The following is a 24,757-nucleotide window of genomic DNA, read 5'->3' as shown; positions in this document are numbered from 1 at the left end:
GTGACAGTGGTGAGTCTTTAAACTTAGAGAGATGAAACTTATAATATATCAGATAATATGATCATGAATTACTGCTTGTTATTGTCAATTACATGCATGCATGCTTTGGCATGTTAGAGCTGGCAATGACATGTTATAGGTCGTTATGTTTGCATAATGTGCACTGTGTGCGTTTTTCCATATCAGACGAAGCAATGCTGCGTCAACTTCGCATACAAGTTACAGAGTAAAGCAAAAAGAAGACAAACGAAACCAAGATTGGAAAAGGAAACCGATTATCAAACCATGATCGAAAAGAGGATGAACTAAAAATAATGTATGACCAAGTGGTGTAATGTAGTATATAGTTGATGCTTATTCACTTGGTAATGATACGCATGCATATACGGTCTTATGAGCTCGACCACCACTACGATCCTCAATTATTGACTATATAATATGAAGCATATTTGGTTCATTACATTACTTACCACAACTAATGAACCAATAATTAAAGATTGTTTTACGCGATTCAAAGGGTAGCAGAGGAAGCAATTACTCTACGTTCGGTCTTGTCGCCTGATCGAGCATGGGAAGAGAGCAGCAGTGTTACTTGATTTCTTAGTTTACTAGGCGACTAGGCGTACACCAATTGAAGCCTTAGGCATCTGGTTTACTTTTATCCGGAAATAGATTTCTTAATTTGGTTGTTTCCTATACTCGACTCTTTGTACGAGTTTATTTGTATACAGTGAAGGTGTCAGTCATAGTTCTTTAAAATCGAATGATTGAATCTACAAATTGTAAAACCGAAACTCAGTACTAGATTAGCTAAATGATAATATGTAGGCTAGCTAGGAGTGGTAACGAAGAACTTGGATATGAACAAAACGATATGAATTGTATATATACTTTTTTTTTATCAGAGCATTATATACTTGGACATAAGAATCTGAAGTTTTGTAGGGCTCCTAATATACGTATATTGGAGAGGTAATTAGATGCATGCATTTTAATTAATTAGATGAATAGTGATTTAGATTGATCGATGCATGTCATATATCATATTGAAATTAAAAGACAGAAGATTCGAAGTGGACATTTTTTTTATTTATTATGAGAAGATTTGAAGTTTACTTTAGGTATCTACAATTTTTTGTTGGCTCTGGCCGTCACATATTACAACAATATATTCAATTGTTTAAACTAGATCGAAACTGGTATGTCAGTATGCTAGATCACATGTGATTTGTACATACAGAAATATTGATTACATAATTTACATTTGTAAAATGAGAATATCACCAATGCATCATCCATTTAAGGTCATAATTGAGTATAAAGAATAGGGCATATCCTACATAATTTACATTTGTAAAGTTAGAAGATCACCAGTGCATCATCCATTTAAGGTCATAATTGAGTATAAAGAATAGGGCATAGCCTCACTTTTGCTTTATTATAATGCCTCAGGATGGGACTTTGATTTCTTTTTGGACATTTTAAAATTCTTGTTTTCATCAGCTAATGGCATCCGCTTCCCTAAATCCCATCACTTATGGAAATCAAAAGTGATGATCTAGTGCTTATACCAAACGCATCTCCAGCTTAAGATAATTATAACAAAATGACTTTAAGACTATTTCGCCTACTTTATTTTCTTTTACGCTTTGTGTTTTCTTTCTTCTTTTGTATACCAATGGATTCAAACATCTTTTTTCCGAACTATCGAAAAAAATGGTTCATGATCTCCAAAGCTTGCACCAATTTTAGTTTGACAGAGTACAAATTGGAACAATGTATTCCAAATTAGAAGTAAGCAAATACTACTAGATGTATATCATTCAATGCAAGTTGTTCGATCTTGTGATATTCTATCGTGAAATATTGTAGGATTCTTTTAAGAAATTGAATTTTGTACTTTGACCATATATGTGTGTGTGTTTATAATGTTTATACAAATTTACAGAAATATCACAAAGTACGCGAAATCAGCAGAATATGGCCTAACTGGTCTAAGTGGCCGGCATAGGGATATTAGTCTCCGGAGCCAAGATTCTAGTCCCATGTTATGTGAACTTAAACAATCACAAGAAGAACCATTGGCCAGCTTGACAAGCTACCCTTCCTCTTGATCTGAGGTGCGGAAAAGGAAAGGCATTCGTGGAGGAAACCAACTCTTTAGGGTGTCAATAGAGCCATTAATTAGATGGCTTAAAGATTCTCCATTAACTTACAATGCATGTGGTTGGTGATCATCAAATACTCATTCTATTCTTTGTGGAAAAAACAATTAAACATAGGATGGTGATCATGAACCGCTGGGATTCTAACTTTTTCCACTCAGAAGAGAAAAACTGAAAAAAGATGTTCCTTTCTTTCCATCTCTTTATCTTTGATTGTCATAGCATAATTGAACACGCAGTAATTTTGTAGAAAGATGAGAGTCTGCTCTTTTCTCTGCAAGGGTTTTCCCCTACGTGAGAAAAGTGATCGAGTAGGCGGCGGTGGCGATCTCTCCTCGGCCTCTGGTTGACAGCGGGTTGTCCAAATCGTGTTGGCGGCATAGGCTGGCTCTGGTGCGGTTTGGTGGCACTAGAGCGAGCTCTAGATCACGGGGTTTGAGGGCGACGGACTAACATCGGGGGTTTAGGCTTCCATGGTGGCGGTGCTTGTTGTGAAATTTTAATAAAAACTCGCAAGCGCATGAATCGCCGTTAGTATAGTTTTTGTGCAAATACGAGGTCGTTCCACCTAGATTGAGAATCGGTTTAATTCTAACTTAATTGATCGAACCTAAGAACATAAAAACAAACAAGAAAAGGAAAATATAGTTTTTAGTTTTTCAAATAACAAATGATACGAGAGTTAAAGGAATAAGCAAGCAAGATAGAACCTAGGGTATCAGAATCAACCCCTAACATCTTATTTATGTATCGATACAACTAATGGATTCTTTCGTATCTCTAGATGACAATTCCTATATCTAAGTCTAGGTACGACACTTAGACCATAGTTTTTCTTAAATGTATGATACTCTCCAGGTACGGCATAAGTCATATATCCTACCATGCAGTCTATCCAGGTACGGCATAAATTTAATATGAATGACTCATTACATTCTAGAAAACAAAAGAACCATGCAAACCATTACTTCAGGTACGACAACAATGTAATTCACAACTCTTAATCACAGGAAGCTAAGTTGAATAATATTGCAGGTACGTCTCAAATTCATCTTCTAATTAATAGATGCAAAGCCCTAAGGTGATAAATCAAATAACTTAAATATAAAGCATCAATTCAAATAGTGACTAAGAATTCATCATAAAAAACTATAAATCCATCAATGAAATATTAAACTACATAAACAATCATAATAGGACATCATCATAACCCTAGAAAAATGTTTAACAAATTACGACTAACAAAAACATAACTAAAACATAAAAGAATGGAATGGTGAAGATAGATGGATGGATGGTCTCTGCTCTTTTGGCATCTACATTGTGTTCTGGAGACCTCCTCTCATATGAAATTTGTGCTTCCTTATATAGAGAAGATTATTGCTCATCTTTGACTTAAGTTTCCTTGTAAAGCTTGGTTTCAGACTCCTAACTTGATATGGAATGGGAAAACCTTGAAATATCTCTTGTAAAAATAGGACTCCATGTACTCTTTGCATATTCTTCTGAATCATTGACCTTGATGTACTCAAATTAGATGCACTTGGCAACACAACTTGAATTCTCCATGAATGCTAATGAACTCGGGCAGGTTTCAGCTCTGATATCTCATCACTCAAATGATCATAACTTTCTCTCAGAGTATCAAATTCAAGATCTGAATCCTACAGAAAATAGATTTATGTATCTTTCCAATGATACAAGGCTCATGGTCTGATTCGATCTATAACTCTCTCAGAACGTCGGTAAAATTGGATGTTCTGCATGGGCAAATTCTGACAATGAATTTTATAATTGCCATTTAATCTTCATTAGCTCATTTTAGCATTTTTTCTTCTCTTTTTGACACAAACCTATATATACACTAAAATAACATATAACCCAAGGATATAAGGCATCTAATTATATGATTATACCAGCACATTAGCGCCCTTCAACTGGTGGGTCGGCGACGGTGTCGGGTTATCTCGATGTCGATCGTGCATGTGTTTTCTGCGATGGTGTCAGGTTCTCTCGGCATCTATCTAATCGTGCTTGTGTTTTGGCCTTTGATGGCAGGGTGTTGGGGTCGATGGTTTCTTTGATGTCAGGATCTGCTAGTGTCGGGATCATGGAGTGGCCGCCAGATGGGATGCTTCTAGTGTTTGCAGCGCAACATCAAGGAGCAAGGGTTGCTTAGGATTGGGCTTGGGTCTGGGCCTTTTGGCCCATGTCGATCTGGTCTTAGTTTTGGACAAGCTTACTTTGGGCTGGGCATGGGGAGTTGGACTTAGTTTGCTCTTTAGGGCTTCTTTATGTGTTTTAGTTTTACTGTTGTACAATTATGTTATATCGAATAAGTCGTGCGCATTTTAGAATGAGTAGTCATATGCTATGTATTATTGTGAGTATGCTCACAAACTTCTTGCATACCTGAAGATAGTAGCGGATGGATATGCAATGATTATTATGGCCTTTGTTCATCTTTTTTTATAAACCAAGTGGTTTCCTTCAACAAATTGAACACGCAGTCTTTTAATTTGACGTCGCTATGCTTAATGAACAAGGTGTAGTGGACTGAGATATTAATTCAAGCAAGATGATAATTAACTTCAACGGAGAGGAGATTGAACCATTGATCGTTGGAGGAGAGCGACAAGACCCGAAAGAAACCTTGACCCGATTCGATCTAGCCTTGGGTCGCCTGAGTACCTGAGCTCTTAATCTAATCCAAGCAGGTCGAGTTTCATTGTGGATTCCATGGTTGGATTTGAGAGCTACATACAACTGATACAAGGGTCGTGGTGGACATGTAGAGGACTTGTAAAGTTCTGGGTTTGATTGGATGTGCTTTTTTCTTTCTGGAAATTAAAGTTAGGTCATCTGAGGTTTAAGAACTTCTTCATCTCTTACTACTAATCCCTTAAACCCACATCAAACCCAGTTAAAATTCATGCCATCATTTTCAACTCAAAACTCAACCCGAATACTTCCCCGTTGACCACCCACGAAACCCCTCACCGCTGCCTTTTCCACAGAGACTCCTAGTTATCTAAGGACCCAATGATCAATAATTTTCCTGCCCACAGACCCTAATTCTGGCACAATCGCAACAAGGTTTAACTCTAGATTCCCAGTTCTTGCTCCTCAAGTCCTTTCATTTTTCTGTTCAATTTCTTCAAAATAGACGTCGAAGGTTAGAGCACCGTTAGAACTCAGACATCATAGATATGCTAACTCAATGAGCGGCTACGATTGCTGCTTAAAATAAAATAATCGTGGATGAGAAAACTCGAGCGGTGTTTTGGGCCCGAGTAAAACACCGAGTTTGACTAAGATTATGAATTTAAATTCTCAAATAATTTGACTAAGGTATTTAGTGAATCATCTTATTTCTTAAGTTCACGAACTTCAATACAATTTTTAGGTAAATTATGAAAATTATAAAATAGAACTTTTAATAACTGTTGCTAATTACATCTGAAACGCATATTTTTCTATTCGCACATCGGGATCAAACTTGGCCTCGATGGTGCGTAAAATCATTTCCCATGATGGAGATCGCTAATCAGTTCTTAGATTGGTTATTCGTTTAGTTTATAAAGTTAAACATTTAGCTTGATATGATTAAATCTACGAAAGAGTGATCATCTAATAATTAGTTTAATTAAACTGCTGAGTTTACATTGTACGACAGGAAAAACAAAAGAAAGAAAAGGAGTTAGTATTTCTTATTCTCTTGCTATGATTGTTCTCAGTTCTCCCAAGCTAGCTTCAATAATTTGGCCTATGACAATTGGAATCCCCCACTCAGTCATAGGACGTCTATTGTTTCTGCGATATTTGTCTCTCAAGGGTCAAGATGCAGAATACTTTGATTTGTGGACTACGGATCGAAACTGAACTGACCTTGTTCAAATGAATCAAATCCCCAGGAGTGAATGACAGGACGGCTTTTTGTTTGATCAAATACGTACATATATAGATGAACTAGTTAGCTAGTTTGGTGGTATACTTGGGATATGCTCTTATGTACATATATGCGCGCGCGTCTATATTTGTAAATGTTTGGTCGTAGTTGATTCTATTGCAATTAATCCCTTTGTTCTCGATCTGTCCTTGTGCAGTTGATTTTTGTGCTACATCTGGTGGTGTCAGTGAAAGCCTTTATCAGCCACTGGTTTGATTTGGTTCCTAGCTCGATTTACCTTTCTCAATCGCGAAGTGTCAATACAGCTTGGATTCCTTTGAGTTTGGAGAAAAAGAAAACTTGATTACCGTACATATCTCTCTTTCAAAAAAAAAAAAATGTATGCATCTCTTCGAAATTATTCTTTCTAGATTAGGGTTTCTATGATTTCTTAGATTTTCTCTCAAACACCAACTTGATATATACTTATCGATCAGAAACGCAAGTACGCAACATCATAGAAAGCCTTGTTGCTAGATATGTACATGTGAGTTTATAAACTTAAACATTAACATGAAACAGACGCAGATCTTAATACTGTTGCGGTTCAAAAAAGAGAAACCAGCCGGCTAACCCTAGGGCCGGCGGGTACGTTTGACAGTGTGTTCGTGTGTGTGTATTCTTGTACGTGTTTTCCCACAAGTGAGGAGGACCCTATTACTTAATTGGCCGGTTCAACCTGTACTGCGACTCATTATCATGGAAAATTAAGAAGCACTAGGCAGGGCACCCACGCTCCGCTGCAGAATCTATCTTTCTAGTTTATACTATGAAATAATACTAACAAACGCTTATACTTAAAGAATATATAAATAAATGCTAGAATACAAATATTCAGAAGAAGAACCGTTGAATATTGAAACTTGATATTAGTCATTGATGTATAGCTATATGTTCCAAAAGATGTAAATATTGCACATTGAACTAAGAAATAGTTAACTTTTAGCTCCCTTTCACAATACCAATAGCAATCCGCTCTCATATATCGCTTTCTTTAAACCCCCAAGGTTCTAGTCTGTTTCTTCAAAGTTCAAACCCACAAATGAAAGCTCGTAGACTGAAATCCAATGGAATTACCATGTTCAATCAGCTTCAAATAAGTGTGAAAGTTAAAGAAATGAAAGAATGAAGATCAAAATATTTTTAGCTTTATGTATTCATTTGATCATGAAACGAACTTTGATATATGAAATTTGAATTTGGAAAGATTATATCAGAACATTCCTTCTTTTACATACAACCTCCATATTCAATTAGTTTCCAAATATCCAGATCAATATGACCATAAACCTTGACTAAAATGGTACAACATTACAAACACACAATACCCTGTTTTTACAAAACCTCAAACTACAATACACACACACACACACAATACCACGTATCTTTTGTTATATACAAAAAATAAAAAAAGCTCATGTTAAGATGATAGTTTGTTTCTTAAATCTGAAAATGTTCCCAGGAAAAACAAATTAAATCAAATCTTCCACCAACTGAGCTGCAAAACTGGAAACATTTTATATGAAGGCACATGAGTCACTCTTGCAGTCATTGAATATCGAACAGTCACTTACTATAATGCAAAAATAGAGGTTTAATCTATATTTTCCTTTTGAAATTTATTTTCTCTAACATAATTCTTTTCAAAAATTGAAGTAAATGACACAATTCAATTCCTCTTCAACAATTCATACATGTAATATATATCTAAACGTTTGTGGAAACTTGATAAGGGTGAACTAAATTCTGAGAAGCAATTTTGTATATCCAGCTAAATTACTTTGTTACACACACCACTTTTGCAATTCTAAGTATGTTTTGTTCTTTATGTATATTCTTGAAATCTGTCTTATCTATACATCTAGATCATAAGCACTTATGAATCTGTTAACTTCTTTTTATTTTTATCAAATGAAGATAGCTATTATGTATTCAAAATATTTGAATCACTGTCGCTCTATCAAAAGAACATTAGAGATGACAAAATCTGTCGCAATCCCGCATCTAACAAACTAAATGAATTTACAGAGCATTAAGGATACCTGGAGAGCTGAGGAACAACATCAACAAAATCAAAATCACAATTGAAAAAAAAATTATCAAATGCAAACCCGGAATTGAAGAGAGGAAGAAGAATGAGAAGAAATTCATACTATAAAGCTTGCAATTAATTTCAAGTTTCAAATAGAGAAAAATCTCTGGTAGCTATTGTTGGCTCGGCCATGCTAGCTCCATATATTCAAGATTAACATAGAGTTGATGTAGTTAAGATCAAATCTTTAGAGGTTTTTTGGTCTTTAACAAATGGTTTCAACTACCCAATTAAGCATAAATGATGATGATGATACTTGATTACACTGCTCAAGAAAAACTAATACTGAAGATGTATATATAGCTTTAGTACTAAGGAACATGCAATATAGGGGAAGAAGCAGAATTATCACTAATAACTGGTCAATCCAACATTAACATTCACTAAAGTCAATACTTCTTAACTAATCTCTTTGAATTCAACAATATTGGGGTGCTTCAAGGATCTGTGTTCATGATCTCCCTCTGCTTCTTCAACAATTACTAAGTTTCATATACAACAACTTTTTGTATAAAAATCAAAGTAGGCAAGTAGAAGAAAAGATAATGTAAAATGAAGCATAAGTGTAACATCCTAAGTCCGTATTTTATTTATTAAGACAAAAAAATATTTTCTAACTATTTTAACTGTTTTACTTTTACCTTTTCTGAAAACGAAAAAATAGAAACTAACAAAAGAGCACGAGCTACACTAGAGAAAGGTAAGCTTGAAGGAGAAACCAGCTTGGTTAGCAGGAGGTGGCTTAAGAGAGTGAAGTAGAGGTATGAAGTGGATTTGAGAAGCAATGGCATTGGAGGAAGGAAGTTTGTCTCAATCCTTTCCTTATTGGCTAAGTAGAGTCGGTGTTTTCTGGTATATTAAGAGACTGAGGGAGATGAAAAAATCGGAAGAGATTTGTTAGCTCCCAAGCTTAGTGTTCTTCATCTTAAGGTAGTTCTTGAAGTTTGAAGTCAAATTTCTGATTCATGGTTAGATTAAGTTGAATCCCTTTTGTTTTCGTTTTAGATTCTTGTTATATGCTTAAATCTATTGTTTAGGTTGAGAAATTGATTAAAGTCAGTGGGTTTTGATTTGGGTTCTTGAGTTTTGGGTGTTTTTGATTCTTAATTCGTGAAGTTTAACATGTTTGTTGGTTTTGGGATTGAATTAACTCTATTCAAATATTATTTTTGAAGCATTGGAGCTTCAATTCTTACCCCAAAACATGATTTAAAGTGAGTTGAAGCAAATCTGGAAATTTTGCAGAAAACTGATTTTTGTGCCCACTTTGAATTGAAATATCTTTCAGCTCGTATCTTTGTTTTGAAATCTGAAAACTTGGTTGTTTAAGCTTTCTATATATTTAAGAATCACAGGATTTGGACAAGATTTGATATGTCAAAAGCTTTGCCGAAATTAGCCGATTTTTCAGCCAAACTAGAAAATCTGGGGTTTTGTGTATTTTTGCAAAATTTTGAAAGATCATAAATTTTTGCTTAGAGCTTTGTTTCAAATTATAAACTATGTACTTAAAGCTTGTAATATCATCTCAATTAGATCTTAGTTCAATAGGTTTTACTAATCTCATATTGGTTAAAACTAAAGCTAAAGTTAGTGGGTTTATCACTATTTATACTTGGAAGAACGTGAATTTTGTCTTTAAAAATGAGTTCTTGTTTCAGCTGCAACTAAGATTTTCTAGTAGTGTTCCATAGTTTGTTTTGTTATATTATAATTCATGTTTACGTATTTTAGTATGATTACTAAGTAGAGTTCTTGATTTATAATTGTTATTTGACATATAGTCTAAAATGACAATTTTACTAATTTTAGTTTCATTATTGTTGTGTATGTGCTTACTCTTTTGGTAAGATTCTAGGGACGTTCTTGGCGATCCTCAAGTTTAGGAGCAAACTCAGATCTCGAGTTTGCGCTAAGAATTCGAGGTAGGGTTTGATAAGGATGTTTATATATGCAATTGCGTGATATATTTAACATTGTTTGATTTAAATGTTCAATGATAAATGTTGATTGTTTAAAGCATTACTGTAACATAAAGATACCTATGTTGGGAAAGCATGTGTTTATTTTTGTTTTAAACCGATATTATAAATAATTTAAGAGAGTGAACATCATATTTATGCATTGCTATTTGTAATGTGATTTGTTGATTGTATTTGAAAGTGAAATTCTTGTTAGAATTTTAGATAGCCTACTATATTTAGCTCACCCTCTTATCAAACCCATTGCAGGTATGATACCGGATGTGTAGAACGAATTGTAGGAAACCCTTATATAGTATATTAAGGCTTTTAAGTTTTAAGTTTCTTTATAAAATATAATTTGAATAATGAATAGTCATTTTTTAAGAGAAACGTTATTCCAGTGTGAGATGTAAATACGTTAAGCACCTGTCCTAATGGCTTGTAACATAAAATAAAGGTACAAGAATTATGTTTTTACGTCATGTGATAATAACTATCTCATTTTAATTATGGATTTTAAACTGTCTATAATTAGAGTGCGATTCACGTCCTCACTCAAATTTATACCTTTAATCGAGTTGGGGCGTGACAATAGGAGTCTAAGAGTGATAGGGGCATCGATCACATTCAAGTGATATGGATGGAATAAAGGGGGGGGGGGGGGTTTAGGTTTCCTCAATGCGACCACGCACGATAGGTAATAAAAATTATGTGATTTCAAATATACAAATGGCTTTCGACGTTTGCATCTTTATAATGAGTCATTCCTTAGGGCATATTAGTGGTGTTTTCGGTTTACCAGAAATTCCGACGGTCAAACGAGATCCGAATTGGATGAAAATATTTACAAGATCATTAAATATAAGTTCTGATCACATCGACTGGTATCGATTAATCCCGAGAAGTTTCCTTCATATAGTCACTTCATAATGTGATAGTTTTATTATAAACCTAGTATAAAGGTTATGATACATTAGTGGACACTTCGGCGATCGAAAACTTTGGTTCTAAATACGGTCGATCGACACCAGCAGATGTGATCGGTATATATATTTAGAGACCTCGTAAAAATTTCGTCCATTTTGGACATAGTTTGACCGTCCATACTTACGGTTAACAAAAAAAGAGACATTTTGACATATTAAAACTCTATTGACCAGGGCTTTGCTAAATGAGTTTCCTCGGTGCGATCGCGCACATCGGTGACAAAAATTAGATGATTTCATATATGCAAATGGCTTTCGACGTTCGCATCCTGGTAATGGGTCATCCTTTAGAACATATTAGTGGTGTTTTCGATTTACCGAAAATTCTAACGGTTAGACGAGGTCTGAATTAGATGAAGTTTTAACAGGGTCCCTAGATATTAGTACCAATAACATCAACTAATGTTAATTAATCCCGAGAATTTTACTTCATATAGTTGCTTCATAATGCTACAATTTTATTTTAAACCTAGTATAAAGTTATAATATAAAGAAATATTAAAAAATTTAAATATAGTATTATTAACATATATACTATTTTATGTATAATTATTACAAAAAAAACATATAATTGATATATGTATAATATATTATATGCATGTATAATATTTTATTTTTTGGCGGGTTTTTACGGGCTGGGCCTTGCGGGCTTTTAGCGGGTCGGGCCGGGTTTCATACTTCTAAACTAAACCCGGCACTCTACCCATGGAAGTGGACTTTGGCTGGCTCTTTAAATAATGATGAGGCCTAAGTTGGAGCATTGTACTTTTCCCTTCATTTGAGGGGTTTAATGAGACCATTGTTGCTTTTGTTTGAAAGTTCTTTGATGTATTTAACTTTTTATGAATAAATTCCCTTTTGATAAAAAACAACAACTTATACGTACACTAGCTAGAGGCGCAAGACAATTAATATTCTACATGCATTAGTATACGCAATTTTAAAGATTTTTAGGACACGTAATTTTAAAGATAAGAAACTCTAAAATCTCATACTTGTTAGAAGAGAAAATAAAAGTGGAACGGAGTGGGAGCTGATCGAGCTGAGGATGGTTGGGACTCTGTATCCCCCAAATTTAGCATGAAAATCTGGTGTGGCTGTTAAGATGAGAACTCTCTCACTGAAAATAGGATCCTCTACAACAAATCAACTTCGGCCAGATCATTTCCGGCGGCTCACATTTCGCTTCTCAAGTTTCCTTGACTGCTCACTTCCTCTTCATCCACCTTTCCATTCCTCACATTACACCCTTAACCTTCTTACCTACTCATCAGCATGGTTTGAATTTTCCACATTATTACTGTTCTTTACATTTCTTATATGCATGAAGTATAGATTTATATTCTTATATAAGGTGCCCAGGGGATGTGCGATTGTGTATAACAGGTAGATTTTGTAAGGGCATGGATGATAGAACTTTGGTGTCTGGAAATGGAGATGACGAACCACAATTTCCTCCATTGGCTGGACAAGGTTCTAATTACAATCTGACTTTGGATTGTAATGAGGTTGAAATCAATATGGCCAATATAAGTAAGCCTTTAAATACTAGTATGGCACATCTGGATGAGTTTCTTAAAAATGTGATATCAGTTGATCAAGAAGGGCAGCTGGTGCAACACCCTTCTTCTTCCTCACTACCCACTTCACTTTTTCTTGGGAATTTTAATTTGAATGGATCATTGATGGGTAGTAAGAAGACAACCATAGATGATGTATGGAAGGAAATTGCTCATCATGATCATCAGTCTCTCAATTTCAATTCTGCTGCAGCCAATGAATCTATGCATCATCAAAGAATGACTACTATTGGGGAACCACCAGAAACAAGTCAAACAACACCACCTGAACATCTCCTAACCATCCTAAATTCTCATCCAATGATGCCCATTGATCCAGAAGTTGTAGTATCCCAGCAAGCAGATTGGTTTCAGTTCCAAGTTGCTGCCGCTGCTCAGCAAATGACCATGTTGGACTCAAATTTTAAAGTGGGTATGTCAATTCCAATGCCAGCAATATCAGCAGCATCCTCTTCAGAGTCTCAGGCAACTCATGCCGGGAGGAAGCGCAACTACTCAGATGAAATGAAAGAGAAGAGCATTGAGAGGAGGCAAAAGAGGATGATCAAGAATAGAGAGTCAGCAGCAAGGTCAAGGGCTAGGAAACAGGTCATTTTGAATCTTACAGTACAAGTTTAGCTTTATGATGTAGTTAAAGTTACTCCATCATCTATCTCTATGCTTATGAGTATGCCTTTGTGTAATGTTATAGGCTTATACCAATCAGTTGGAGAATGAAGTATTTCAATTGAGAAAAATGAATACCTGGCTCAAAAAGCAAAAGGTATCAGAATCACAAAATTTTAAAATAACCCACCCACAATTGTTATTTTTCTACTTATGTTTTGATATATAGATTTTTGTTTCTAGTCTGTTTTTGTATTCACCATGCCGGCCAGTATCTATTATCTCATTACTCAACAAGTATAGAACATTACGGCTTTTTTTATTTTGAAAATGGGACGGAACCTGGCTCACGTTCCATTTATTATGGCAAGATTTGCATCGAGGTGGACGTATGCTCGAGCTACATGTTGCTATTACATTCGGGATTAGTGATTGTTTAGAACTAGTTTGGTATTGCTGTGATTTAAAATAAAATAAAATTCACTATTGTTGTATTGTGAATTGAATAAGCTGTTAAAATAAAACAGCTTTGTATTTTGGTGTTTGGTAAATATTTACTTTTAAAAGTTGTTGTTATGTCATAAAATATTATTTTTCGAGTGTTTTATTATAACAGCAGTTACTAAAAGTCAAGATGATGCTGCTTCTAAAAGTTACTTCCAATTACCTATGATTTTAGAAAAAATCTGTTGTTATTTGATCTACCAAACACGTACATTAGATATTAAAAGCTGACATCGAAACTGAATATTTTAAAAGTAAAGCTATATCAAACTAGCCCTAAGTGTGGTAACAAAACTCTAGATCATCCATAAAGTCTTACGATTCTAGACCCATACATGTTGCTATTAGACTTCAAAAGTTTTTTTTTTTTGCTACGATTCAAAATTTTAATGGTTATCCTACATATTAACATCTGAAAATTTAACGGAGTTTCAATCTTCAACTATAACTTAACCGTAGTTTTAACTTTTAAGCCATGCATGTATATTTGTATATTTCCGCCGATGTATGCCTCTTGTGAAATATACAAGGAAAAGTCATTTTGGTATTCGGGAGATAGCATTAGCTTGTTCGGTGATATTTGGTTGTTCTTTTTCCCCAACTAGTTAAGAATTGCACATCATAAGTTTTTTGGTCTTTATCTCCATGATAATATGACTATATTGCCTGGTATCGAACTGCTAACACATACTAGCTGATCTTTAATTACGTACTATTTCTTGATGTGTTTTTGATGCAGGAGGTGGAGATACTCTTATCTTCAAGTCCTATTCATTCCATGCCTGTATACCAACTTAGGCGCACCAGTTCAGCTTCCTTTTAGGATTCTAGATAGCTAGCTTAGCATCTGTTTACTCATGGTCTTTCTTCATTATGGTTCAGATTCCTTTATTGTGTCGTTTGTCGATTCAGAAACTTTGCTTTTGCATTTTTTAGAATCGGGGTATTTTCCATATATAAGAAGGAACTTTCTTTTAGCATCCTCAATTTGTTTTTTTGTTTGGAAACAGTAGCTACTAGCTAGAGAGTATGCAGAATTCTGTAAAACTAGCCAAGTAGAAGATATCTGTGCAGCAACTATATCATCTATTTATCTATACTGCAAAGTATATGAACAAAAGGAAAATAATAATGGTGTTCACAACACATCCAAGCTCAGAGTTCTCAATTCCTATAGTACGTATGATCAGTAAACCACTTTAATCCATATTAGTGGCCTGGTCTAATTGGCCGGTTAGCTTCTAAATAGGGCTTGGGTGGAGGGAGGTTTTTTCAAGTCTCTTTATGAATCTTTCCAAACGTCCTCAAAATATTTCGCAAGTAAATACATATCAAATGCTTTGTGTTGTTTGAATTTTGGTTGTCATCCTGTAGGGGATGTGCTAGAAGGCTTTGGATTTTTGGTCTCACCCTCACCTTCCTTAATCAAAAGAAATTAAACACTTGCAAAAAAAAAAAGAGAATTGCTACTAATGAAACATTGTTTTCCTATATAAGATTTGACAGTAATCAAACTTAAGTTTGTTTAATCAAGTGACCTGTCATTGCTTCGAATTTGTAATAGTTATAATAAGGCCTAAGGCAATAGTTTTCAAAAGAAAAAATAAGGCCAGATAGAGCTGGTTTGACAATGTTGAAATTTTAAGCCTTATGTGATAGAGATTGAAGCTCTCAAATAGCCACCACCAATTATACGTATATACATATCATTATCATGGTTCGATCAACATGTAGTTCTTATTTATTTTTAAGACATTTTATCGAACACGTTATCTTTTTTTTTTGAAAGGACACATTATCTTTTAGGTTAAAATGAAAAATTTAGAGCTCGAGATCTTGATTGCACGGATAAAACAAAATGAGGTTACTAGCTATAGCAGGGGAAAGCTAGAGAGAATCAAAACCTGCGTCAAAATATGTTTGGAACAAATACCTGATTGAGGAATTTGGACCCTTCCTAGTGCGTATTCACAGGTATCGCTGTCTCAAGAATTTATGAAAAGTGAAAACTAGTGCTGAGAAAAATGGTGAGATTTGCATTATTCTCTTCCCTTTGTTTTGCTTTTTCCAGTACTGCTCCTCAAAGTGATATGATTTTGTATAGAAGAAGCAAATCCTAACAAGGAAAAAGTAAAATGCCTAATTAATTGCAGAAGGATATCTCTCAGGTCTTATGCTCAGCCATCGCCAAAAGTAAATGCTGATCCATTTGCCATAACTAAAACTAGCTTGATGGCTAATAGAAGCATGGTTTTCGTCCTAGTGAATTTGTTGTGTGCATTTGCGATGAAAATGTACGTGGAACTGATGCTGAAATCTATGATCAAATTCATAATTTATTTATATAATAACTTTTAAAATTGGTCTGGTGAGACTTAATCTGGTTGGTTAAGTAGCTTAACTAACAACGTTGAGGTCATGTGTTCAAATTTCACTAACATATGCAAGAGTGTGGGAGTGAAACTTTTAAGATCAGTTTGGATGATATACGTATACAATAATCGATCCTAATCACAATAATCGTTTTTTTTTTCGATAAATATTTGTAATCAAACACGACAAACAAGTTTAATGAGAATGAATATTTGAGATTTTGAGTAGTAAGTGCATGAAATAGCTTTTACTGTATCTCTCATCCGTATGTTACGTAAGCAACATTGTGCTCATCATTATGATTCTTTCACATTCACTATTCTCTATTCCATTTCTAATAAGTAACACTAAACATGTTTTTGCGTTTGCGATATGATTACCTTACTTTGTACCTTATAAAGGGAGCCCTAACGATATGTTTTTGCGTTTGCGATATATATGTATGGTATATATATATAAATTGGCATCAATCCTAGTCTTTTCACAGTTCCATACACTAACAATTAACAAACCAAAAGGGGTTTAAGTGTAGATTAAATCCACGCCTAACTAGTGTGACTAGTCTCTCTGTCAGAGAAAGAGAAACAATAAAAGGTTCGGTTCTTTGAAGAAATTCTCTGCACGGTCACTATCCATTATCTCCATCAAAGTGATTCCAACGCTGGCTTAACGACCGAACTGCTCACTCTCTTTAGTGTTTACTTCACAGTTCGGATCTCTAAGCAAAGCAAACTAACCAAAGAGAAGCTCAGTACGAGTACCTACTATCTGCTCAGTTTCTACCTTGAGCTGAAACTTCCGGAAATAACAGCTTCCCTTTTTTGCTTCACCATTTAATTTCAGATTATGATATAACATTTCGATCTATACCCTTCTGTTTGGTTTCTTCACAAAAAAGAAAACGCAGTTTCACTTGTGTGTTTTTCTACCTTTCAGAAAATTTTCATAAAATATTTATATAGTAGCTACTACAGCGTCGTGCGAGAACTAATTAACCAAAGAGGGAAACAGATCTAAGTAACTGTCTTCTGTGTTTTCATTAACTTACAGGGAGTTTGCTCTCCTACTTCGAGTGCATCCGATACACATGAAGATCAAAACGAGTGGAGGTGGTGAGGTTATTAGCGTAAGAGAGCTCTGGCTGCTGACGCACGCCTAGGATGTTCTTGCAACTCTACTTACTTCAGCCTTGCTTTATTCGTCTCCGGTCAGTTAGGTTGTTCTCTTAAATTTTGTCCAAAATAGGGAAAATTACTAAATGAGAACTTGTTTTTAGATCCACAGGGAGGTACGTAGTTATCTAAGGAGCTTATGAAAGACTACAGAATTCTAGCTAAGAAGAATGATGAGCGTTTGAACATTATTCTTGAAACAATTTGTTACCAACTTGAATAGGAAAAGTGAACTTAACGCCCATGCTTGGCTCGTCTGGAGAATGGGTAGACTTCTAGATTCCTTTATGTATACGAAAGTAGTGTTTCTTCACATTTCCAAAGTTAATCCAGCATCTAGTATCTACTAAATCAAACAGGACTTCACGTACCTCCCCTGTTACCTTTGTGTGATTTTTCGACTTACAGCTTCGGATTGCATCTTTATCTTCTGGTCACAGGAAGATTTCCAGCTCTCAGCTTGTGGAAAAGAAAACTGAGAAGCCAATCATTCCTACTCAGAAGCAGTACATGGTGATGAAGAGAAGAACAACGATAGTGGCTTTGGGGACACCGAATAGGATCTACCTTCTGAAGATGGAGCAGCTGGGAACAACTCTAATGGTAAGAGCAACAACAGTTCCAAAGCAGATGGGGGTGAAGTAGGCAGAGGGTGAAGCAGATGAAGAGGATGACGATATCAACAACCGTAATGATAATGATGACGATTAAGTAGTGGATGAAGATGACAACAAGGATGATGATGAAGATAAGACAACGAGGACGAGGATGAAGGTGAAAACAAGGATGAGGAAGAAATTGACGACAAAGTGAAACTAGATGATGAAGATGACGAAGAAGACCCTAAACCCTAAACCCAAAGAAGAGGAAAAAGTGATTTTTCCCGGCTATCAGAATTTAGAACTATGCAAGAATTATGTTTTAACTTTGTACTCTTCCCAGAACCATTTAGGCTAATTCTGTTGTGTTCCTACTTCCTAGACATTTCATGGTCTAATTAAATGAAACAAAAAATGTGGACGTACTGTTCAAAAATTGAAGATTCATTTTGAAAATGACAACTAAGATTAGAAAGATATCTCTTGCGATTTACAAAGAGAAGAAAATAGGTGGAAAGGCACTTTTGGAGATGGTATAAAGCTAGCAATCACACTCGATTTGATCATCCTAGGATGTAGCATAATGAATCTTATGAACAAGATGCAGTGATACCATGAGAGATCATAAAATGACCCTGAATCTATTTAATTTACATAATTACATATATAACGACAAACAGAGATCATTGCTATGTACATTTAAAAAAAATTCATTTGCTCAGTCCATGCAGTCTAACCTTTTGTTCATGTATCAACTTCAACACATCTTATCTGCCAAAAGAGAACAGAAGAGGTTTCCATTTTCAAATGGTCCGGGCAGGGAAGAAAGCCAAAAAAATAGAAGTAAAGAATGGGGGAAGATACTTAAGGAAGCTTGGCAATATACAGACAAACATAGAAAACGTTGTATCAGCATTATGATGGTTAACATTCAAGTATATTCCCTATACTAATGCATCAGGTTCTAAAGAACTCTAGCCCTTGGTACAGAACTCAAAACTAATCAGATATACCACTATGATCCAAGAATTAAGAGAGACAAATCACAAAAGAATAGTTTAAACTCTAGATTTGAAAGTTATTGCTTCCACTGCATGTAACACTACTTGGCTAGAAAGATGCGCCTTTCATTCCTCAATAGTAAGGTGGTAGTTTCATTTTATTTCAGTGAAAAAGTAGGCATTAAGTAAGACTATAGAAAGTCCTAAGCATGAATCGAGAAGATGGAACTAAAAGAATGGTAACTCACAGTAAGAAAGAGTGTAGCACCACCAAACTATCTCTTTGTTGCATCAATAAACATTGCTCGAGTCCAATGCTCAATATCTTCAGATTGGGATGGTGGAGGAAGGGTCGGATGTTCCACAAGATCCCACCCTTCAATCGCGCATTCATTCTTCCCAGAATCAGACATCTCAGTCGAAGAAAGGAAGCTGGTGGCATAATTAGGAATATTATTATCATAAAAGTTTTTCTGCAAAAGGAAAACAAGAGTATGAAGAAAAGGGTATGGTACTTCAAGCATGCAAAGAACAGTAGCATAACAATTTAACACTAACCAAATTGTTTCTTATTACTATGAGAAAGCCTAAGATGTGTAAATTAGATAAAACATACTGAGATATGGCACAAGAACATTCTACAATAGCAATTCTGGGCCTTCTATGTGATAGTAGGCAATTAAATTTAGGTTCCAATGTAGGTCAGGCAATTATTAATGTTAATGACCCTACTTTAGCCATGTGTAAACTGTGGCAAGTGGTTCAGTTGGTTCTATGGAGCTCCCACATCATGGGTTCGAATGCTAGCTTTGCTCAATTTAATTGATGAATTATAAATGTGGCCAGGGAAGGGGCTGCAATGCCCTATTGTCTGTCCGGGCTCCCGACGGATTAGTCCTTGGGCCTAGGAAGCCTTTGGGGTACCGTTGAACAATCCGAAAGGAGGGTGTCAAAAAAAAAAAGCCATGTTGTTAATGCAAAAATCATTGACAATATATGCGGACAGCTACAAATTAAATTATACTTAAGGCTAGCAAAGACAAAAAAAAAGGGACAAAAGTCATTGTACAATGAATATATAGGAATATGAGGAATATCCTTTAGAAGCCACAAGAAAGAGGCATGTCTATATCAGTGTGTAAGGTGTTATGTCGTGAGTTAACCATAAGCATATAAAAATCTACTAATCCAAATGAGAAACAGAGTTGGAGCCCAGCACATACCGTCATAGTCATTGCATGTGCACTATCCAGTAGAGTGGTTGAAGAAATGGCAGAGTTCACATTCCATTCAGATTTGTTCAATTGTTGAACTTGCTTACATGACCTGAAAATTAAAAGAGACTTCAATTAATGTTCATCCATAACCCATGCATGCGTGTAGAGTAGGGTTCTCAGAGATTGCAGTATTAGGAAACCTTTCCCGGGTCCAGATTAAAATATTGCAAAACTCTCAAAATCCATGGTACCCTGATAAACTTAAGAGGCTATTATAATAGAATTCAGCAAGCGACACGAGTGAACTTTCCAAACGAAAACACAATTTTATATACACTTTTTCTTATGATGATTCATATTTTTGAGAAAAGACTGATTTTGAAGTACTTGGAAATAAGTCAATAAGGTCTGCTCTCAAGTTTAAAAATCACAATTATCTACTCTGCAGGAAAAATACTCCTCAAATACTGCATTCTTATCCAACAATGTTGAAGAGTTTTCTATGCATAACAGTACTGAAACTAAAAAACAGAACACAATTCAACGCATTGTCAGACAGTGTACCTTGAACAAGCCATTTTCAAAGAAAAAACTGAATGGACTTCCTTGGAAGAAGATAAGGTCGAGAGCAACTTTGCAAATGCTTCAAAGGTAGATGCCTCAGAAGGGACATCTAAACATAGTGAATTATAACAGTATGCTGTAATGCATGCCACACTTTTTTTTAGAAGTGAAATTCCTCTCTGCAACTCCTTGTGGGTTTCAACAGAATGTTGAGAAGCAGAAGAATAATTGAAGCTACTACTTCCAGAAGAATCCAGACGAGGTTTCCTCTCTGATTCTATTGAAGCAACACCAAAATTACTCGAGCTTCTATCAGACCACGAACTTTCCCCACTAGTAGAGCATTTATTTTGCCGTGGAATAAATAGTGGATATTCATTGCTGCAATAAAATGAACTCCATCAGTCATTCTGTCAACAGAAATACAGTTCTTCCAAAGTCAAAGAAGATCTCTTGGCGAAGTACCTGCGAGAAGAAGGGCGTGCATCCCAATAAGAATCTCTTTGCCATATACGAGAGCAAGAACCCTGGAATAAAGACCAATTCATATCTAAGTGAACTGGAGTTCAACATAATCCACATATACCATATGAAAAGAACTTGGTAAAAGATGAAGCTTAATATGTCAGTATGTCTTTTCCAGGAGAAAACATCACATCAGAAAAAGAAAATGAGAAGATTTCACCGGAAGATGTTCTCAATGAAGATATACAATCAAACCACAAAAAAGGGAAACCAAAATAAGCCATAAGCCAAAGCATTAATGAATCTAAGATTCTAAATACTAATCATTTTCTTGTACATACAAATAGCTTCGATATCATACAATTATGATAGTATTTCCAAAATACACAATCTGGGAAAACTCTCATATTTCCAACACTATTATATCATTATATAGACACAATAGTACTTACAAACCCCTATCAGAGTTATTGTATGGTAGATCTAAATGTACGGTGCATCAATGAGCAAAAAGAAATAAATATTTCACCATAGAAACTATAAACTACTGTATAGGGTGTGAACAGAGCTTACCGCAAAGCCTGAGTTATGAAGGGCTGGAGCACCTAAGTTCTGAACAATTAGATTCAAGAGTTGAACCATATATCTGTATTTCAACAAAAACAAAGACAGTTATTAGTAAAGCACAGCATCTCCAAAGTTAAACATGATTGAACTCTAATAGATCTGAATATTTTCGAAAGAAGATTACATTAATTTGAAATATTAATGTGCACCCAAAAAGAAAAACAATATGTGGCTATTTAGGATAATTCTCAGTCTCATAACAGCTATCTTGCTATCCACCACCATCATGCTTCAAAGCTTTTCTATGTATCTACAATTAAAGGGAAATTACCCCAACGAAGCTGCAAGCTCTTCTGAGGGAACTGAGTGTGGATCTAGCCCTCTTGGTAACGATGCATTGCAAATGTGGTCATATTGACCACCAGATCCCTCTTTTTTCTTTGCATCTACAATCACCTAAAAGAAAGAATGAAAGTGAAAAAGATTGACTTCAAACTATGTGAATACAAGAATCACAAAAGGTAACATAAATGCAATAATTATTCATGGGACTGCACGAAACTGTAGTCAAGGCGTGAATCTATAGAAAGTTCATTGTCTCATTGTTACCAAAGTTTATTCAAATTCCAGAATTGAGTACACAATCCTTAACAGAACATATCAGTGAAGCACATAATCCAGTTTCCCAGTTCCTTACCCGACGTTGAGGAAACAATTTACATATCTGTTTTATAACCACCGATTGTTTATGAAGACGTTCAGAGGTAATTGCCATCTGCAATTCAGATAACTTATTAGAAACATACTTCTTGCACAGATAAGCATACTGAGTAAGAATAAAAATAAAAGACCTATAACAGAGATGAATCTCACACCCATCAGCAGAAAAACAAAGTGATATGAGCCGAAGTATATTTACACTTATTTCACATAGAGATAATGATGCACAACTTTCCATATATCTTCCATTAATGTATGCATAAAATTAATTGTACATGTAAAGGGTACAAATTGCCTTACATGCCCTAAGCTCTGAGTGCATATAAGATTAGGATAAAACTTCTCCAGTTGTTCAGCACGATTTTTATCCAACTGCAAAAACAAAACATTGGATGTTTATAATTTATTTCAAATATTGAATCATGGAATAAAATACAAGATCACTGTGTTGTACCAAGGAAAGGGCTGATTCAAGCACCCCATATTTGACTTTTAAATCATAGGATGTCTTCTCAATCTTAGCCTTCCCTGTAAACCCTCACTAAATCAGTATAACAGATCAATACAAAAATGAAATTAGTATCAAACAAGAATTATTTTTCTTGATAGGTATCTAACCTTGCATAAGTTGTTCTTTATTACGGCGGAGCTTTTCCCTCAATCTCACGAGCTTCTCATCTTGAAGCACTCTCCAGTTTAGTTGATCATCTGCCTTACCCTGACAATTGTACAATAAATAATTTAGCAGGGTGCCTTCAAAAATATACACAGTAGTTTTACATCATATGCACAAAAACTCAGATGATTGCTTATGCAAAGTGGATGATCCCAATGAATTTAAAACTTAAAAAACAAAAAAAGTAAGATACTTGGCCATCAAAACGTCATTCGAGATTGATCAATTAATGAAGATGAATGTGTATCCTTATTTGTCTAGAATAGCATATTCAAACACTACTGTAATAGTTTCAAGATGCTGAGCTGCTGACCATAATTCTACTCCTACACCAGAACCTATATACTATTTAAAGTCCAGAACACATGTTTGATCCGCTATATAATTTATTTTCAGTGATACTAGTGTGGCACAAAATTGGCACCTCATTCCAACATTATCAAATTTCAATCTTGTCAGATCCTGCAGCCATTTGCAAACTATCAAATCTTACATATAGTGCTTAACACAGAGAATTCTACCTCAACATACTACTCCACTCTGTTGCAATGTACAAAAAGTGAAACAGCAGAAAAGAAGCGGCAACAAAGCAGAAGACACAAACCTTTGCAACAAGCGCATCACTCAGTCTTGAATACAACGAATCGCGGCGACTCTTTAGGGCCTTTAACGAATTGTTGTAATCATTCAATCTGCAACACACACATCCATATACGCTCATAACATCAAACCACTAGCTTCGCGAAACGCTTGCACTTACTCTAATAATATAAATGACATAAATTACAGTACATAACCTCAAAAACACCATACCTGTAATTGACACAAACAGAACAGATGGATGCGAGATTCGAATTCTCGCAAATTGCACAATTACTAGATTTCTTGTTCATCATCACCTGCTTTTCAAATTCATATTCAAATTCAAATTCCAAAAAAATAATATATATATATATATATATCGCAAATAATCAGAATCCAAATTCTAATTCTACTAACTCATACAGCTCCTCATACAAAAAAAACTCTTTAATCTTTTTCTAATTAATATATTGAAATATTGAATTTGAATTCAGAGCAACGATCTTAAACCAAACCCATATTGAATTCAAATTCAGAATCCATATGAATTCAAACCTAAAACTCCAAATTTCGAAGCTTTCTTTAGTTTCTTAGCAAACGGGCAAATAGAAACTGATGATAAAATTACGAGGAGACGGAGATAGCTTACCGGCGGCGGTGGCAGAGTCGACGGCGCGATCAACAATCAGGGTTTTAAAATTTTGCGCGCAAAAAAAGAAGAGGGGAGTGTGATTTTTAAGTCGACTCGGAATTGGGATTTTGGGTTCATTCTGATATTTATTTTAAGAAAAAGGAGAAACAAAGACAACAATAATAATAATAATGTGTATTTTTGTTTATTTAAAGTTTGGTAAATTTTGTTTTTTTGATTAATCAAAAAAAAATTGGTCCTTCGTGTATTCTAGTGTGTCATATTCTACCGTGTTTTTTTTTTTCCAAAATGTCGCATCCCAGTTGAGACTTGAGAGTGTACAT

At 35.0% G+C, this 24,757-nt stretch overlaps 2 protein-coding genes across 4 annotated transcripts; one reads left to right on the top strand and one right to left on the bottom strand.

Moving 5' to 3' along the window:
* Positions 1-12,559: 12,559 nt before the first annotated feature.
* LOC126795884 (ABSCISIC ACID-INSENSITIVE 5-like protein 3) lies at positions 12,560-14,669 on the top strand. Its single transcript, XM_050522618.1, has 3 exons — positions 12,560-13,324; positions 13,428-13,499; positions 14,586-14,669. Exons 1-3 carry the CDS (start codon positions 12,560-12,562, stop codon positions 14,667-14,669), a joined length of 921 nt encoding a protein of 306 aa, XP_050378575.1.
* Positions 14,670-18,502: 3,833 nt separating this feature from the next.
* LOC126794121 (uncharacterized) lies at positions 18,503-24,562 on the bottom strand. Of its 3 annotated transcripts, none has more exons than XM_050520776.1 (14): positions 24,432-24,562; positions 24,014-24,099; positions 23,805-23,892; positions 23,143-23,242; positions 22,979-23,052; positions 22,825-22,896; positions 22,502-22,579; positions 22,136-22,260; positions 21,811-21,883; positions 21,238-21,299; positions 20,773-21,153; positions 20,215-20,317; positions 19,240-19,464; positions 18,503-18,761 (listed from the first exon to the last, which is right to left on the bottom strand). In XM_050520776.1, the coding sequence occupies exons 2-13, from the start codon at positions 24,094-24,096 to the stop codon at positions 19,267-19,269; spliced, it is 1,437 nt and encodes a 478-aa protein (XP_050376733.1). In that variant the 5' UTR covers positions 24,097-24,099; positions 24,432-24,562; the 3' UTR covers positions 18,503-18,761; positions 19,240-19,266. The 3 variants fall into 3 exon arrangements, with proteins under 3 accessions (XP_050376733.1, XP_050376731.1, XP_050376732.1); XM_050520774.1 differs by having other exon boundaries at positions 18,503-18,756; XM_050520775.1 differs by having other exon boundaries at positions 18,503-18,756; positions 24,014-24,102; positions 24,432-24,507.
* Between the last annotated feature and the right edge of the window lie 195 nt (positions 24,563-24,757).

This window comes from Argentina anserina, chromosome 5 (genome assembly GCF_933775445.1).
Source record: "Argentina anserina chromosome 5, drPotAnse1.1, whole genome shotgun sequence".
NCBI classification, from domain to species: domain Eukaryota; kingdom Viridiplantae; phylum Streptophyta; class Magnoliopsida; order Rosales; family Rosaceae; genus Argentina; species Argentina anserina.
The sequence above is the reverse complement of the archived record's forward strand: the minus strand, read 5'-3'. Positions and strand labels throughout refer to the sequence as shown.

Coding starts and splice junctions, on each gene's coding strand:
- LOC126795884 (XM_050522618.1), top strand. CDS start 12,560: ATGGATGATAGAACTTTGGTGTCTGGAAATGGAGATGACGAACCACAA. Junction 13,325..13,427: donor GGTCAAGGGCTAGGAAACAG/GTCATTTTGAAT, acceptor GTAATGTTATAG/GCTTATACCAATCAGTTGGA. Junction 13,500..14,585: donor CCTGGCTCAAAAAGCAAAAG/GTATCAGAATCA, acceptor TTTTTGATGCAG/GAGGTGGAGATACTCTTATC.
- LOC126794121 (XM_050520776.1), bottom strand. CDS start 24,096: ATGATGAACAAGAAATCTAGTAATTGTGCAATTTGCGAGAATTCGAAT. Junction 23,243..23,804: donor GTGATGCGCTTGTTGCAAAG/GTTTGTGTCTTC, acceptor TACAATTGTCAG/GGTAAGGCAGATGATCAACT. Junction 22,580..22,824: donor GCACTCAGAGCTTAGGGCAT/GTAAGGCAATTT, acceptor TCTGAATTGCAG/ATGGCAATTACCTCTGAACG.